General features: G+C 35.2%; 1 protein-coding gene across 6 annotated transcripts in view; it reads right to left on the bottom strand.

Moving 5' to 3' along the window:
- The window catches only part of NBEA (neurobeachin), a 452087-nt gene that overhangs the window by 331994 nt on the left and 101525 nt on the right, over positions 1-18568 (bottom strand). For all 6 annotated transcript variants that reach the window (XM_088159561.1, XM_088159562.1, XM_014868920.2 and 3 more), the window contains exons 8-11: positions 16667-16813; positions 9578-9775; positions 9049-9182; positions 945-1053 (exon numbers count right to left, since the gene is read on the bottom strand). In XM_088159561.1, the coding sequence (XP_088015687.1) occupies positions 945-1053; positions 9049-9182; positions 9578-9775; positions 16667-16813 (588 nt within the window). The remainder of the gene's footprint in view (positions 1-944; positions 1054-9048; positions 9183-9577; positions 9776-16666; positions 16814-18568) is intronic.

Below are 18568 nucleotides of genomic sequence, written 5' to 3'. Positions count from 1 at the left end.
CACACTTGCTTACTAGTGAAAACAGAAGCATAGAAAATCTGCTTTTAGGTATTGAGTGAAAGTATTTCCCTAGTGCAAAGAACAAAGGGAACATAATGAGAGAAACTCCTTATCATTCTTCAAATTTCAAAACATTTCTGAAAGGTGATACTAAGATTTTTATCTTCTGTTTAAGAGATTGCTATGCTGACCTCATGGTAACAAAAGTCCAGCAGTAGATATTCAGGAATGTCAGAGTCAAGAGGTTCAACTGTAGGGCCATCACTATCTTAGTATAGCTAAAGTTATTGAGATTACTTAGATTATTTAGATTATTAAACCCCAGTAACAGGGTGTCATGAGGCAGGGAGACAGGTGATGTTCCTCAGGCAACTGAACTGAACCTCAGTTCTATGATAACTGCTCATCATGCCTGAAAATGAACAGGTACAAGGAATGCCCCTTGCAACTATTTCTTTCAGAAATTAATTTTTCTTACAGTTTTTCTTCTTCAAAACACAGGACAATTATTTCAACAATTTCAGAATTGACTCACAGAAGATGAATTTAACTTTGATTAACCTACACACACACACAAATTAATCTCAGTTATGACATCTCTGCTATGTTGGTACAAACTAGAAACAAGAGACCTTTCCTAAGCAAGTCTGGGGGGAGAGAAAATGCAGAAATGAAAATACTTGAAAGTGATTCACAAACAGATCTAAAGCAACAACATAAATAAGAGAACAGAATCACCTAGAGAAAATTGATTCTTTGAATACTGGTGTAAAAGAGGATGAGGAAGATGAAGAGACTCCTGTAGACAATGTATAAAATATTTTTAATTTGCAGTGCGTATATAAAAAACATATTTATCCACCAGACATTTGAGCCAAGTGATTGAAAGTATCACAATGAAAGTAGAAATACCAAGAACAAAGATAAAAATCCTCCAAACATACCTTTTCAAGGAGATAGCCAATGACTAGGAAGCCTTTTCCACCAAGCATTTGTTCTTGCATGGCTACTGAACTCTTAAGAAGCTCAACCAAGAAAGCCAATAGGGTAGCACTGCATGTAAAGAACAAGATTTTTTTCAGATTAAAAATGGTGCTTTCTCAATAATCACCAGCTATAAAGTGAGTAGAAATAGGCTTAAGATGGTGAACAATTCCTTAGAAGAATACAAATCTTATTTTTCCTGTTGAGAAATTTCTCCAGTGATTTTTCACATTTTACAGTGGTAGGAGTGGGAATTCAGTGGGAATGTCAGTTCTCCTGGTTTGACCGTGACTATCCCATGTTTTAAATATCCAGTCCTGGAACCTGCAGTTCTAGCCAAAGTTCTGGCAACTGAGAGGCAGAGACGCTGAGTGGAATCCCACTGACAGTGCCAGAATGATGCAGGCAGGGGCCGTGTCAAACATTTCACCAGCCAGACTAGCTATGCTAAATAGCAAAATTTGCAGTCACTAGGTATGTCCTTGTTCCACACTTTCAGTCCCTAGAGTCACTATTACACAGGAATGAGGCATAAAACGTTCGAACATAAACACAGGCAATGATGCCCACCACAAACCACAGTGGAACAACAGCAGGGGGGAGAGATTCCTTCAAACTTTCTAAAGACCTAACATGAGATTAATATCTGCCTGACCAAATAAAAGTTCAGGATTACTTTTCATCCCATTAGAAAAGCACAGGGGGACTCCAGAGGCTACAAGGAAATCACCCAATAGCCCATCCCAGCAGTACTTTTAAGCCAAGCGTTCAGAAAATACGAACAGGTTACAGTATAGTAACATAAGAGACATGAAAGACTTCAGGAGATGGAATTGGCAAGAAAGTGAAACTATGTTATGAAAACCAGCAGTGCAAACATATGACAGATCAATCCACCACGGGAAAATAAATCATAATTGACTCTTGGGTGATGAGAGTAAAAAAAATATACACTCATCTGTTGCTGAAAAACCCAGAGGAAAGGGAGAAAGAAAAAAAAAATGTGACAGAAAGGAAATATTTAAAATTACTTTTCAAATATCTCAAAAAGGTAGAGGACAGAATGTATTGTAGTGCATATATAATGCATACATAAAGTCATAATTCCTTTTCTATAAATTAAATAGATGTAACAGTTCCTAGCTGTACAGACAAGTGTCTGCAACCTCAAATGTTCTCACATAGGTTTTACACAGGCAAGAGTGAAAACTGTGGGTTTTGCAGGTATGAAAAAGGGACTTAAAGAAAATGTCCAACCTGCATTTGATACATTTCAACTTTACTTACAGTATCTAGTCATCTAAAGGTTCACTTGCTCTTTAAATACAATCTCTTACTTTGAAATTAATCTTGAGATTGGTTATTCCATGCTAGCACCAAAAAATAATGAAAGTGCTAAGGAAAACAAGATTTATTCTATTTGTTGAGTGAGGCTGCCATGCAAAAGAACAGAGAATAGCCAAAGTACATGCTGGGAACATGAAATAGTTCCTTGTCTTTCTTCATTGTTGAATGGTCATAATAATCCATCTAAAATCACATACAGAATGCTTCACAGAGTGACAGCAATAAAAGAACACAGATAATATCCATTTACAGCACTCCAAAGCTTTTATCAAAACAGCCTGTCAAGCTGTCACATCAACTTCAGACCAGATTATATGCATCAATTTTTTCTTACCCCAACCAAAAGTTTCTATTGTATTTGTCATCTAAAATAAGAATCTAGTCATTTTTACTAAAATGAAAGGCCATAAGCAGCTCACACAAAGTATTGAAGATTTAAATTTAGATTTTTGAAAAAAAATGTAATAGATGAAAGAAAATTCCATTTTCTTTCCACCTCTCTACCATCCTCTATGAGTAACCTTATGACTTAGGACAACAAACTATTATGCATAAAGTCAAGAAACAGCACACATCGTCTCAGAATTAGAAGTTAAATTACAATAGCAAATATTATTAATATGATATTGAAATGGAAAAAAAAAAGATCTTAAAATGGATTGTAAATACTTTTGTCCCATGAACAGACTTAAGTGTTCTCAGAAGTACTTTGTCAAAAGCCTTTAAATTTGTATCACAGTTTACTTGTTCATTCTATGAATTTAGATGCAAACTCTTGGGCTAGACTTCTCTTAATACAATCTCTATACAACTGTTAGAAATTCTGATAGACTCTGAATGCAAGTTGTAAGACACACTGACACCATAACAATAAAGATTTTTCCCTCTTTCCCTCTATTTAAGCGCACATAAACCACAAGCCAACTCAGAAATAGAAAGTGACCAGTTTATACCTAACCATGCCACAGACACAGAAACAGACAAGCTGGTTCTACATAAGAAAGACTGACTCAAAAAAAGTGTAGTAATTCAGATGCAGCCAGTGCCCAAACATCACTTTTTAGATATTAACCATCTTTATACAGGCTGTGGCTGAACTAATTAGTCCTGCCTGCTCTGCACAGAGCTACCTTACCTGCTACTACAGAGTGATGCCAGTGTTTCTAGTTTCAAGAAAATGTATTAATTCAGCCAATACCTTTGCGAATGAGCTATGCTTTTACTTAATTCCAAAATGGCTTTTAACATCTATTGATCCAGACACATAAAGATACCTCAATCGAGCTCTGCAGAGTCAGCTCAGGTCTGCAGGCAGTAACTCTAACTCCTAATCCTTCTGCATTATCCAAGATTGCCACCATAAATAATAGAGTTGACTGCAGTATATAGTAATTCAAATCTTGGGATAGCACACATGAATGCACCATTACACCTTCAAGCACATTAAAAAAAATCCAAGTACCAGAAAATGCAGCAGTTAAAAAAGAACCATCTGGCAGGCACATAGAGGCACAATGAAGTTTGAGATGAATATTGTATAGGATCACAGTATTCATAAAAATTAACATAATAATTGAATTTAAGTAGCAGTTTGCTCACATTATTATGCAGAAAATTAAGTAAGTAAAAGATCTGTAATATTTTAACTCATAGAAGAACTATAAAATCAAAATGGATGTTTTTAAAATTTTCACTGCATGTATAGTACTGAAGATGATCAGAGGCAGGCAGAAAACAGACTACATACTGTCTGCAGGGTTGGGTTTTGTTGTTTTTGGGGTTTTTTTGTTTGGTTTTGGTTTTTTTGGGGGGGGCGGGGGGTGGGAATTGTATGGTACTTATGGCTTGGGTTTTGTTTTGTGGACTTGTTCCCTCAGAGTGGCTGCTTAGACTTTTGGGTGAAACAGGTGTTGCTTAGTGCAGTTTCATTCTTCCCTCCTCCTCCAAAAGGAGGAGGAGGGAAGAATGAAACTGCACTAAGCAACACCTGTTGCACACAACACTGGTTTCACATGTAATGCTCTTCACCTTACATACTTTATGCCAGCGAGCATCTGATCTGCTTGAATTCTCAGACAAATTCTCAGACAATTCCAGCCTCTTCAAAACTTCTTTCCCCACACTGTCAGACTGATCTCAAGGAAATATATATCTAGATATAAAAATCTATACTAATGTATATTTCCCCTCAGTATTGCATTCTAAAAATTTAATCTTTCTAATTTGGAGGACTGTATCTAGAACTTTTAACAATTTCTAGAGATACTCAATTTATTTATTCACCTTGGCAAATGAACACAAATTAAAACTGAAAATTTGAAATATGAAAATATTTATCAGCGGAAACAGGTTGCCAAAATCATTCTTTTAAAAAGGTTGTTGTTGACAGAGAGAAAATAATATTGATGAGAAGACTGTCATCTAAGTTGAACAATTTTTCAAACAGAATTTAACAAACTTACCAGCAACTAACATGCACCAGATTGCTGCATAGTAATTGACATTACATATTAAACTTGCAAAATTTCCTGCACTGCTGCACAAAATTTCTCTCCATTCTTTCCTACTTTCAACACCCATGGATATAAAGCATACTTCAGCCCATTCCTATGTATCTTCTATATCATGCCCTTCCTAGAACAGATCAGTTTGTCTGCAGTGAAGGCAAGATACAGATAGAAAATGAAACTATATATGTCAATCACCACTAAATCAGAGAACTATGATAAGTACTGAAAATATAACTGATTTCTGAAAAAAAAAAAAAATCCATTAGTTTTCCATTATTAAAAAGCAGGAGAAAATAAAAAGGTGATAGACCAAAGCACGATGATGCAGTACCTCCAATGGTTATGATACTGTGTAGAAGTACCTTAGAAGTCAGGAATTTGCACCCTTAGGATAAAAGTGAAATTTGCCTTGGCTTTTAGTTTGTTTTGTTGTTGTTATTGCAGTTCTTTTATTCTATTTAATTTTTAAACCACTACTCAGATCAGTTTCTCTAGACTCCTTATTCCCATGATAATTTTCTCTGTCAGATTTGCCTTAATGCAAGTTTCATCTTGAATAGGGTATTACAAAGTTACCTGGATTGGGTTTTACAAAAGGCACCTTTAGCTAAGGTAGGCATGTTGCTTTGTAGATTTAAGTATGATTATTAATTTACAGACCATTTAACTTGAAGAGTCTACATAAAAGAGAATGATGCAGGTATTTGTTTTGTCTGATTCTCTTTGGAAAAAAATCCTTTCTAAAGATAAAAATCCTTTATTTGTATTTTCAGCTTCTCCAAAGTAATACAAAAAGATTGTATGAATAACTCCATCACAGGCGATTAGTACGGTAACCACTGAAAAGTAATCTTAGAACAAACAGATAAAGTGATTTTAAGCAAAATCATACACCAATAATTAATGTTTCCATGAGCTACAGCTATGGCAGCTCTCTAAAGTGCTTCCTTAGCTTCCAATTTAAGTATGTTTTTTTTTCTTTCTGTAAGCTTGTTGAAGAGAAAGGGGAAGTGATTTCTTATGCCTTTTCAATTCTTTTCTCCTAACATGTGACAAAGCTAATAATACTAATCAGGTTTCATTCAAAAACATGAGTCAGCTGAACAGGTGTTGTGTGAGAGAGGCAAGTACCTCTTCTTACAGGCAAAACATTTTGGGCCACAGACTCCAGTAATAAATTAGTCACCCTTAATAGTCCCTGGACCTCCTGGAGTATGCAGAAATACAGCAGTTCAGGAATTTACAATGGATTTCTACTACACGATACAGTGACTGTATTTTCATTATAAACTCTTGTCCAGGCAGACTGATTTGACAAGTCACATTCTGGCTGTCACAGTTTGGGAAAATTCAAGTACAACTGATTTTATCTGAGCACAGCTAGGTCACACTACTGATGTGCAATTTTAGGAGCTATATCGAGCATTTTTCCCTTCAAAACTCCCTCATTCTCCCTCAAAAGAGAGGGAGAGGGTTACCAGCACTCAACAATGCAAATTCTGAATTTTACACTGGAGGCAGCAATGGACTGGGACCATGGGTCTCCATGACAGGCACAAAGGCAAATGCAACAACCTCAGGAAGGATTACTTCCACACTTCCTCTCAAGTTTAAATACCTGTGCCAACTATGACAAGAAAATTATTGAAAGACAGGATGAGAGGACAAGTTAGGAAACATTTATCTAATGTGCTCCCATGATCTTTAAGACAAATTCAATTAAACTAAAGATATTAATATAAATTATTGGAAACTCACAGATTTTTCATATTAGGCTAATAAATAAAATCAATACACCAAACTAATTCCTGTCAATCTGGATTGTTTCATATCTGTAGAAAATGATAGAAAGCCTGCCTATTTCTTATCAAACTATAAATCTTAAAAAGTAGATGCTGAGTCATACCTGTCTTAATTACAAAATGTAGATAATTTTAATAATTTTTTTTGATGTTCAGATGATGAGGTTTTGGGTTCTGTTAATAAAGCCCTTCAAATATTAAAAAAAAAAATCCAAACTAAAAAAATCAAATAATTGAGAGCCCTGAGCTTATTAAACAGATTTTGATATTTGCTGGACAGAAAGACGTGAAAAGGATTCAGAAAAGGAGTAGAACTGGGAGAGCCCTTTGTTGCTGCTGTAGATACACTTTTATAGGTAAGACAGGTATAACAGAGCATCAGACACATAAAGAGAGACAATAATAAATAAGGGGGAACAAGGAAAGGATTCATTAAGTGCACCACTTCCCTTATTCCACTCCTCAAACAAACCTTTTCATGTTTAGCACTCTTTCCCCATTACCTTCTTTCTTTGAGCCCAAAAATATTTTATTCTTTTATTTGCCTATTTCCTTGTTCACTTCCAGCACTATTTTTCTAGATACCTATATCCCATTAAATAAAATACGAGAAAGCAATGCACATACACAAAAACCGTATTAATTCAACATATAAATTATATCTCATCAAGCAGCCATTTGCTTAATTTTTTTTTCAATATGTTCTTGAGTTAGGATCACATCCTCTTGCATTATGCATTTGCACAATCATATAGCACAATGAATTACAGATCTCTTTTTAGAATATAATCTAATTATAGAAGAAATGCATTGACTTATTCAAGAACAATTTTTTTTCTTCTTACAGTTCAACTAACTCCAGAAATGTTCTGTATATTTTCAATTAACCATTATGAATGTTCTCACTTGCTGGGCAGACCCCACACTTGGGAAGAATTAGTCTTTATCTCAACTTCTAAAACTTGAATTACACATTAGCTCTTCATTTTTAAACAGGTCTAGTTATTGCTTTGTCATCTATTACAGATTCAGCTCATTAATGAATTTAATTTTATTACACACACACATTTTATTCCTAGGTAGAGACACATACACTCATAACCTTCCTTAAACTAGAATAAAACATTTTTGTCTTTTGCTTTGCCAGTAAATAAAAACATAAAGGGATTTTTTTACAAGCTTATTTCAAACCAAGCATTTATTGTTCTATTTCCCTTAATTTACAATGCTTCATTGCAAAGTACATCCTGCAGAAAAGATTTAAAGAAAATATTTCACATTAGCCAATACACAACCAGCTTTTCTGTCTTCCTAATTTGTTGGCAATTTTAGAATTAGTTAATTTTTTTCAGTTAACTATTTTTAACTGAACTATCTAATGCAATAAGAAATAACCAGGATAATTACTAGAAGAATATTATAGGCAGGAAAATAAGCCATGTGCTTTGCATTGTGCACCTACTTTGTCATCTAATTCAAATAGAAAAGCCAGCTTATCTTACCCCTAGACACTGCTTGCTATTAGGCTTTGCTTACAAATAATCCCCCAGGGAAATACCATATCAGTCATTCAGCATTACCTTTTCAGATTTGTTACTCTTAAAGATTTAGGCCACACATTTTTCTGGAGAAGTTTAGCTATCCTGTGTTGCCTCTAGGACAGGAGGCTATTGTGACAAGCACATGGCAAGAAATCTTTTCAAAAATAACCATAGCTGAGCTAGTTTTGAGAAAGGAGGCACCATGACTGGAGATATTTAAAAGACATGCAGATGTGGCATTTAGGGATGTGGTTTAGTGGGGGAGTCCATGACCTTAGAGATCTTTTCCTAAAGGATCCTATGATTTTAAGTTAGCAAGGGTATTAGGAGACTCCTAGGTCGTCCTTTTCAGGTTTCCAGTGGAGGCAATAACATCTGTGAAGGCTTTTCAACTTAGAGATGTCTTCCACAGTATCACAGGAGAAACTTCATGGGTGCCAGCTTAAAATTCTCTTGGCATGTCCCCAGTCACTATTGCAATTATAATATGGTCGTAAAATGCCAGATCATAGCTCTATAACTTTCTGACCACATATTAATTAATTTTTGAACGTTATGAAATATGAATTTAAATGGCACAGACTTTGAGGAGGTAAACAACATTGCACTCTCAAGTAAAAACATATTGATTTCTTTCACAACGTGGATGAATTGTCATAAAACTCCCCTTGAAGACTCCAGAGTGATTTGAATTCCTTATTTAATCATATCAGTTTTGTATAGTAAACTACTTCTTAAAAAAATAATTATTCTTTAAAAGAAACAAGGGTAAAACCTAGAAAAAATTAGAGAACATTCCCACAAAAAGAGAGGAAAAATTTTGTAAGCTTAATTTAGTTTCTATCTTGGTTAAAAGAGGCTTACCAAACTGTTGTTTCCACCTGACTGTCATGCAGCTGTCGATTGTCTAACTGGGCAAAGAGAGGAAAAAGAACCTGGATCCCTCCAATGGAATGAATTGCGCTATGAATCGAGTGGGTTACAATAGCTTTCACATCCTAAATTCATAAAATAAAGGAAAAAACACAATTAATCTCAATTTTAAAGGACAGTTAAAATATAATTTTGGAGTACTTCAACACCAAATTGAGTGCAGACTTTTAAAAATTTTGTTTCAATACATATACTTCAATTATAATCACTATATTTAAAGGCAAACATTAAACAGAAAATTTATAGTGTCATGTCAAACTATGCCTGATAGCATGAAGTCTATATTTCCTATGGAACATTTTTTTCCTTGCTTTAGAAAGGGAGTGAAGAAAGAACAGTTCAAGTGAAAGTTATATTAAGAGCTGAGCACAAAAGGACAATCTCTGTACACAAGCAGACAAATCCTTTGTGTGATGGTCAGCCAGCAGTAATCACAGAACACCAACTTAGCAGCACCAACCTGAAGCATGAGAGCATGGGGGGAGTGTACAAAAATTGAAGGGTTCTCCTTTGGTGAGGATTCAAGGCATAGCTGAGCATCAGTGGCCTTTGCATTATAGGTAAAAGCGATGCTACTTGCGAGTTTCCCATCATACAGCACTTGTTTATGGTGCTCAGCCAGATGAATGTCACTCTCAGATTTAAATTTGAATGTGCTCTGAAAAAAACCCAAAACTTATATGAAGTAATTAATTTTGAAAAATCCTTGCCACAAAATGTGCAAAAAACTACATTGGACTTGAGAGGTAATAAATAAACTATTAAACTTTGCTTGCATTTACCAGTAGCCTAATGCTGCTAAACAATGAGATAGATTTTATAATTTAACCACATCAATGTGTCAATACATTATTTGGTATTTTATGTATTATCTCTCCTTTCAGCATCAGTGTTTGCGAGTTTCAGAAGTAACTATCTTTTAAAAAGTCACATTAACCAGCCATAAATATGTTAAAATAAAATTTAAGCATAAAACACATTAAAAACAAAGAACAAATTAAATGTACTGCATTTTAGTTTATATGAACTCAGAATATAAAATGCTACACCATGTTGATTAAAGGAATAGTTATTTTTGAACAACATTAAAAACCATGCTTCATTAGCAGTCAGGAGTATATATAAACAAGCCACTTAAAATAAAATTCAAAATAATCATAAATGCCACATTTCACATTAATTATTCTGAAATTCAGAGCTTTTTCAAGGAAGACTGAAGAATTTTGTTATTTTTAAACACATCATGATTCATATCTTATCTAAAATTAAGTTTTTTGGCAGCACTAACAAATCAATAAACACAAGAAGATAGACTTTTGTCTTTCTGCAAAGTGTTGTCAGATTTACTTGGCATATAACAACTGCATATAACAACCATTCAAGGGTTGCAAAAAGACAATCAGCAGTAACACAGTAACAAACTACAATGCTGTACTGATACGAGGAAAGAAAATTTGTTAGAAACTACCACCATTTTATTATAAATGAAGATATAAATGTATATATGGGTTGTATATACAGATAATGCTATCACTAAAATATTTACTGAGTTAAAAATAATTTATTTCTGAGATTATGTATTAATCCTTTCCCTTGCTTTCACTGCATATAATGATCAAAATTATTTTTATCCATTTTGTCCTACCAAACCTCCCGCAGTATGAAATCCTCTATCACTGAAACTATTCAAAGTATACCAGCACTAGGGTTTTTGTTATCCATGTTAGAATTAAAACAAGCAACTTACAGGCTATCAGCTACTCTTTCCAAACAAATTAGAGGTTCCTACTATTTATGTAACCCCATGAACCCCATCCAGCCTTTTCAGAGCTCTCAGGGCTGCTGGAAAACCTGAAAAAATTCTTTTGATTACAGCCAAACAGTGGGAAAGTGCATCTGCTCAGGTGACTGACACATAGCAATATAAGGTCTGCTGACTTGCAGCCCTTTGTATGTGGGCCACAAACTGAACAGACTGGCCACCTGACTGGAGCTGCTGGAGAAGCCCTGGAGCACATCTGATAGTCAGCACTTTCCCAGCCTTGCTGATGTCTGGCAGAAGGGAGCTGCAATGCTGAAAAGGTACCAGACACAGGTACCATAACAGAAAACGCAAGCAGGAAGGGCAAATGCATGTAAATAGCAAGTCTGTGGTTCAATCTGTGTTTGACAATGAAGGATAATCTCTTGCTGCACTAGGAGGGGTGTTGCCAGTAAATGGAGGAAGGTGTTGCTTCCCTTCTACTCAGCATTGGTGAGGCCATGTCTGGAGTTCTGGGCTCCCACTGGGAGCCATGGACTGAATGGAAAGAGTGCAATGAACAGCCACTAATCACTAAGGGATTGAAGCATCTCTCATATAATGAAAGGCTGAGAGACCTGTGACTCTAACCTGCAGAAAAGAAGCAGCAGAGGGGATCTCAAATATAAATAACAGAAGGGTGGTTAGAAAGAAGATGGAGTCAAACTTCTCTGTGGTGACCAGTGGCAGGACACAAGTCAATGAGCAAAACTGGAACAAAAAAGACTCCCTCTGAACATCAGAAAACACGTTTTCATAGTGAAGCTGCACAGCAAGGTGATAGAGAATCTATATTAGGCCTTATTAAAAAACTGTGAGGAGATAGTCCTGGGCAACTCGATCTAGGTGACCTTTTTGAGCACGGAGGTTGGACCAGAGGACCTCGAGCTTCCAGTTGCTTCTTACATCTTCAACCACTCTGTGATTCTGTGATATGCATTTGGGTTAGGAGTCTGTTTTGTAGGGAAACGCATAGTGGTCCCCACTTATTACTCTGTTCATATTGCAAAGCTGTTCAGAACCAGAGACTTCTTTCAGGCTGAAACTCCTGCAATATCCTGCAATAGGTGACATTCACTCAGCCCAAAGGATCAGACTACAACTAATCCAAAGCAAAACCACCACTATAACATACTGTGAGTACTCACTCCTCAGCACTAAACTATTCTAATCTAGAAATGTGTTCCTATTGTGCTACACTACTTATGAAGTACAAATTCCCAAAGAAGGAATATTATGCTTAAAACTTGAGAGTTGGCTCTCTGTTGATATGGCTGCCTACATCTCACTTATCAGGAAATGACTCCTACAGACTACAGATTTGTCCTGAGGAAGGTGACATGTATTTCACCCCAGAGAGCATTTTAACTCTACATAGAAATCTCTACACACTTTCTGTAGAGGAAAAGTAATTTAGTGGTTTCATTGATTTCCAAAGATATCTACGTGATGTTTGTACTATATTTTAATGTTTACCACGTGAAAACACTGATTACCCTGAAACTCTCTCATGCCTCTCAGCTTTTTCAGATTCCAAAACTCATAAGGTTTTTTCACTATACAGTGTTTCATAACTCTGCTGTTTAAGTAAGTCAAAGTGCTTCAACACAAAATCTTATAATTTCATTACTATGAAATTTTGCAATGTTCTAAACTGCTGAAGTTAAATCAATTTTATACATAAATTGTAACATTATTCTACCTCCTCGTTGTCAGTGTTTAATACGCCACAAGAATTTATTAGAGATCACTATTTGAAAGTCAGACAATTTATGAATCAACATAATATTGCCTCACACTTTTTGAAGAAAAAACAAGAACTAAAGGAATATTCTGCCATCAAAGCCTAACAAAAGTGACCATAAATTGGACATTCTGGTCTAGTAAGCTGAATTATTATAGCAAAATGTAAAGAGAAGCTTAAAATTTTGATATATGATACTCCTTTATTACTATCATTGATCCACAGAAAGTGAAAAGAAATTCAGTATATGCATAATGTACTGGGGACTTGGGGAAAAAATGCATTCATAGGAGGGTATTAAAGGCTGTTGTGCCTATGCAACTCTGAGGTCTGACACAAGCAGTGTGAGGGCATCAAGACAGAAAGAAAGAGCCTTGGATTTAACATTCTATATAAGGTAAAAATGCATATACAGGATCCATATAAAGTATGTTTGTTGCTCCTACAGGAATAGAAAGTAACAGAGAGAAATGAGAATTACTCCAGCACTGTATTTTCCAGTAAAAGAATCTGTGCTTGATCAGGAGCACTACTTGAAGACCAGCAGCTCTCCCTCTGCAGGGCTGCAGCTTTTTAATTGACCATTCACTACATTTTGCCCCGGTAGGTTCAGCAATCATACATAAAATATTTTCTTGTACTATATAATTAGTTTAAGCAAATTTGAATTTTTGGTGCTATTTTGTGTGTGTGTGTGTGCATGAGTGAATGTATTCTTACTCCAGCCTTATGTGACAAAAAGACTAGTATTGCAGCACTGATCAAAAACAAACTCGGAAGCAACATATGGAATAAACTGATAACTTGCTTTGAAATGCCTATGGGAAGGTTAGGAGGAGTAGCACAGATTTGGCAGGGCTATTAGAACAGGGCTTTGAGAAACATCCTCTTATAAACAGCACCAAGCACTGGTATCAGATGCATCCCTTCCCCTCTCATTATCTCCCCTGCCCCTCCCTTCTGTTTATCAGCCCCTCGGGATCCCAGTGCAGGCTTTCCTCTCTTTGCTGCCTGGGAACAAGGATGGGCAGCAGGGAAAGCACAGTGAGAACAAGGATGCTGCTCTCATTTCCTTTTTCTTTCTTCAATTTCCAGCAACTGAAAGGGTCCACAGAGTAGGTAAAAGTCCTGTTCAGAAACGGCAAGGCTCAAAATGAGTAGGCTTTATTACAGATAAAACCTGGGAATGTAAATATTGAATTGTAATATGTTTCTATCAAATATAGTTTTAAATTTCAAGATACATTAAAAATCAGCATGGAAGGAGTATGAATGTTTCTATGTTACTACACTGTACAAGCATGTCATGTGCAATAAATAATAAAAACATTATATATAAATACATAATTGTTTGATATATATAATAAGTAAGACTTATTTTAATGACTTCTACAGTCACTCCTAAAATCTGTTGCTTCTACCTGCACCACAGAACAGGAGTGGGACAAGGTGCAACAGATTCATTTTTATTTCTAGATCAAGTTCTCACTTTTCCTGAACTTTGTGGCTTTGATGTCATTTGCAACATTATTTACTATGTATATTAAGAGACCTGTGCAAACTGTCCTGTATACTGGTAGATTATGCAGGGTTCTCTGTTTTCCAGAGGTTTTAAAGGCAGTCATGGTAGACTAGGGGTATTATGAGTGATTGTGAGAGCAGCTGAATGAGAGACAAAAATCAGTCTCTTCTCATGGGCAAAGTAGGCAGCTGAATGGCTGCTTCCCCTAAAGAATCAGATCCTCAGATATAATGGACAAAGTATGACTTAAAGGAACTGCCCTATACTGTCATAGGAACAAAAAAATATCTGTATAAAGATGTTTTCAAAAAAATCTCGACTACTTTGAATAATCTTTCTTTGGCAAAATAGTTTGGCACAACTGGAGTTCAAAATTCATCTAGGGTCTTTTTAGGAAAAGTTGAACAGTTGATTTTTCCCATTGGCTACCAGTACCAACAATTAGAATGAACAGGAAATGTAGCAAATATTTCAGGAAAGTTTCTGAAAGGCCAGTTTGCATCAGCAAGTTGGGTAAGAGCGAGAATATGATCTCTAATGTTCAGGAATACAAGCTATATGTCAATTGAGTCTCCCTTAGACTATTAAATCCCATATTGAAGTATTCTGAACTTTGCACGAGCACAAAATCTGAAAGGATTTACAGAAATACCCTTAAATGAGATATGAAACAGACAGGCTTTGAGTGAAAGCTACAGTTGGTGCCCTGAAATCTCTAAACTACAAGACGGTTCCTTTTTTGGTTGTGAGTAGAGCTTGCATTGGAAAAAAGTAAAAAAAAGTCTTCTGTTTTGTCTTATTTTGTGAGGGAATAAGAAATTCAAAGAAATAAATGCTATTTCTAGGATGTTCTGGGAACCTGTTGTTTTATTAGCCGGTATTAAATAGTAAAATAGGCTTCCAGGTTTTTAGACATGGAAGAAAACTCCCTCAGAGAGCAAGGGAGCATTAACTGTTGAGTGTACATAACCCAAATCTAAAACCATGACACATGAAAGAAGAATTTCCCCAAAATATTAAATGTAGCTGACATTTTTAAAAAAATCACTAAGAAGCTACAGGTGTGCAGAAATGTAGTTTAAGAAAAGCTTATGAATCAAGCAGGGCAATTTGACAACTGTAATAAGGTTAGTGCAGTAACTATTGGAAATGTCATTTAGCAAGAAAGCTCATATCCTTATCGACCCCTTCAACACTCAATATTGCATAATAATTTGCACTTCTTGAAACACATGAAAGCCTTATTCTTCTTTGATATCACTTCAGTATGCTTCTGCATACTGGAATCCAGTAATTTAATAAATTCATAAAGGTTTACTACATTTATTATTAAAAAATAAAAGGCTACATTAATTTATTTTGTATGACCAAAAAATATTTGCAGAAATACTTGTCCAAACAAAATAGTACATAAAGTTTGGAATAAAATATTCCAATATTGTTTGCACAGGTGATGGACTTTCCTTAACTGACTAATTATTTTTAGTTTCAAGGCAGATTCTAACCATCAACTATATGCAACAGGCTTCTTCTCCAAGTAATCCTGATACATGTGGTTGTTTACATTACATCGATGCATATCATAAAAGATATTTCCAACTGCCTGTGTCATTCAGGTGCTAGATATAATTAAATGATTAAGAGTATGTATGAATTTTCAACACACAAAATTAATGCCATTGGAATCTAAATGTTGATTTTTACTTATAGCTTTTAAAAGTTGTTATTTTCAGAGTATACAACATATATTGAAAAACAAAGTCTACTTTGGATGAAACCACAGATTTCAAAAATTAGAAAAAAAGAAAACTTGGGAATAATTGATAGCATAAATTGAAATTCATTGTTTACCTAGGATGGGATTAATTTTCAAGTATTATCCACTAAGGGGTTTCTCCAGATTTCTGTGAGGTATCTGTGTTGTCTTTCTTGACAAAATAATACAATACACAGCCATTCCAAGATGTGTCTGACTAGAGATCCAAGTTTATGCATGCACCATTAGTTTGTCTAATATGTCTCCTCAATGTCAGTGACAAAGCATGAGCAAAATGATCAACTTGTACTTTAACACAGCTGTCTGAAACTATGTATTTGAACAGAATTGGTTTATTATGCCTTGTTAAATATTAATCTGCCTTAACTCAAGTTCTTAAACACAAAACAGTAGAGAAGAGAGTTATTTCTCTGGTATTCAGTGCACCAAACAAAATTAATCTGATTATGATTAATAATAAGTAATTAATTTTGCATACCAACATATTTCAGCTATGCTTGGAACAAAACTTTCATCTTTCAAAAAGATGGTAGAAAACTAGGGTTAGTTAAGATACTTGACAAAGCAGTCTTATATTGCTGAAAACAAATCACATGAAAATATCAACATGATTCTAGGAGGAATATTCACATGCTTCATCTGTCTTCCAACTGTATCTCTCAATTTTCTTATTCCGGTTTTATGCCTCTTAATATCCAGTATTACCTTATATCCAGGTCCTAACTGATGTATTGCAAAAATCTGTGCTGGGTTGAGTGCTTCAGTGAATACATATACTGCTCCAAGCTGGCCACAGAACACTCTATTTGCATCAGCAGTCTCCGAAGATCCAAGAAAACATTTATCATAGCTCTATATCAGAAAGAGGCAGTTAATAATGAAATAATATTAATGCAGAGATACTAAAGCCACAAATAAAGGGAGGATGGAATTAAAAACATAAACCAACCATTATCAATCTTTTATTACTACCCTGTGGTGAACAACCTAATTTTGAATATTGTAGCACTAATTGTTTTAGATGTCCATATGACAGGCTGCTAGGATTTGTTTTCTAATAATTGATCAGCATGCAATAGAGAAAATTAGAATAGTACATTCAAGTACAAAATAATCCTCCCTATGGCCTTCTAGGAATATGACCCACTTGAACTTCCTTGTAATTGTACTCAGAACTCCTACTGCTAATACCTGAGAACACACACACTGAAATGCCTTCTTTCACAGCTGTGCCAATAGAGCTAAACACCTCTAGAAGAACAAAAGGAAACAAATACAGATTTTTCTAATTTCCAGGTGTTGCACAGTTTCCCTCTCTGACCACAGGCTATAATGATTTGGTTTGACCATAAATCATCTTCTGCCTTATTCTATACTCACAAGAGTTATTTTCCATTCTTTCTTCCAAAAACTATCCCTCCCTTCTCTTGTTCACATCTGTCCAAATCATATTATTTCAGATTAGAAATAATTTTCTGTGGCTATTTTGCAAGGATTTAGTTAATTTTTTCAGGTGTTTCCAAAAAGCCTGTCTAGAACAAAGACCTGAGAAAACAGAAAACATGATGCAGCTTAGATGGACAACAGGAAGAAGCTCAAGGATCTTTGAAGGTTATTCTCTCAGCTTCCTTGAGCCATAGGTACTTCATTGAATGGAAACAAGGATCTGGCATCACTTTTTGAGCTGAACCAATACAACCTGAATTAGGAAACCTGCTTTCTTATCTGGTTTAACTGCTGAGTTTTACCTTAAGGAAAACTTTGTCAGTCTAGAGAATGAAATCAAATATGGTGAACTGTTACAGCAAGTGGTCTAGGTGGATAGGCTACTAACAAGGAAAAGGGGACTCAGATGTAAGAACAGACAAAGATCTGGAGCTCAGCTTTAAGCAGAAGCAAGGAAAGAAGCATCCAGAATTTTGTCTTTTATTTATCCTCCTTTCATTTACTTCTTAATTTTTTTCCCTTGGACTTTCTATTCTTTTAAGCAATTCTGGTAAAATTAAAAAACTTTTGACAAAAACTCTACACTAAAATTGATTCATGAAGTCATATGCAGGATATGAATACAGGGCAAAAGTCGAGTAAATCAGACTCCTTTGACTCCTGATAAACCTAATGGCAAAATACTATAAAAAATTTCAGTTACTTTATTCAAGTCCTGCTTAGCCTTGAAGGCTTTCCTGACAGTGTGCCATTACTGTCAGAACGTGTTACATCAATTAACGTTGAGAAATTGCCATTTTCAATGGTTGAAGAACTTGTCTGAGCTACTGATACCACTTTTTTCCTAGCTGATAGTTAAATATTCCAAAACTACATTCCTGCCTATTATAAGGGTATTTTCCTGGATTCGTCTAGTAAGCATTAACTGTACAACAGCTATTGTAGCTCTTAACAGACTCTGAGTTCAAATTATAGTTGAGTTCTAGGTTTGTTAGCCTCCAGTAATTTCCTTTTTGTCTTTTTTCATTCTTCTCAGTTTACACCTTCCCATTTCTGGCACTTCATTCTTGATTAGGTGTTTCCATTATTTTTAATTAGAGAGGAGGGCTAACTCCTGATTTCTTGGTAATTTTATCCACTTCTGTTCCAGATGCCAAGCAA

This window comes from Sturnus vulgaris, chromosome 2, assembly GCF_052056855.1.
Source record: "Sturnus vulgaris isolate bStuVul1 chromosome 2, bStuVul1.hap1, whole genome shotgun sequence".
Lineage (NCBI taxonomy): Eukaryota > Metazoa > Chordata > Aves > Passeriformes > Sturnidae > Sturnus > Sturnus vulgaris.
Note: the sequence above shows the minus strand (reverse complement) of the source record. Positions and strands in the feature narration are given on the sequence as shown.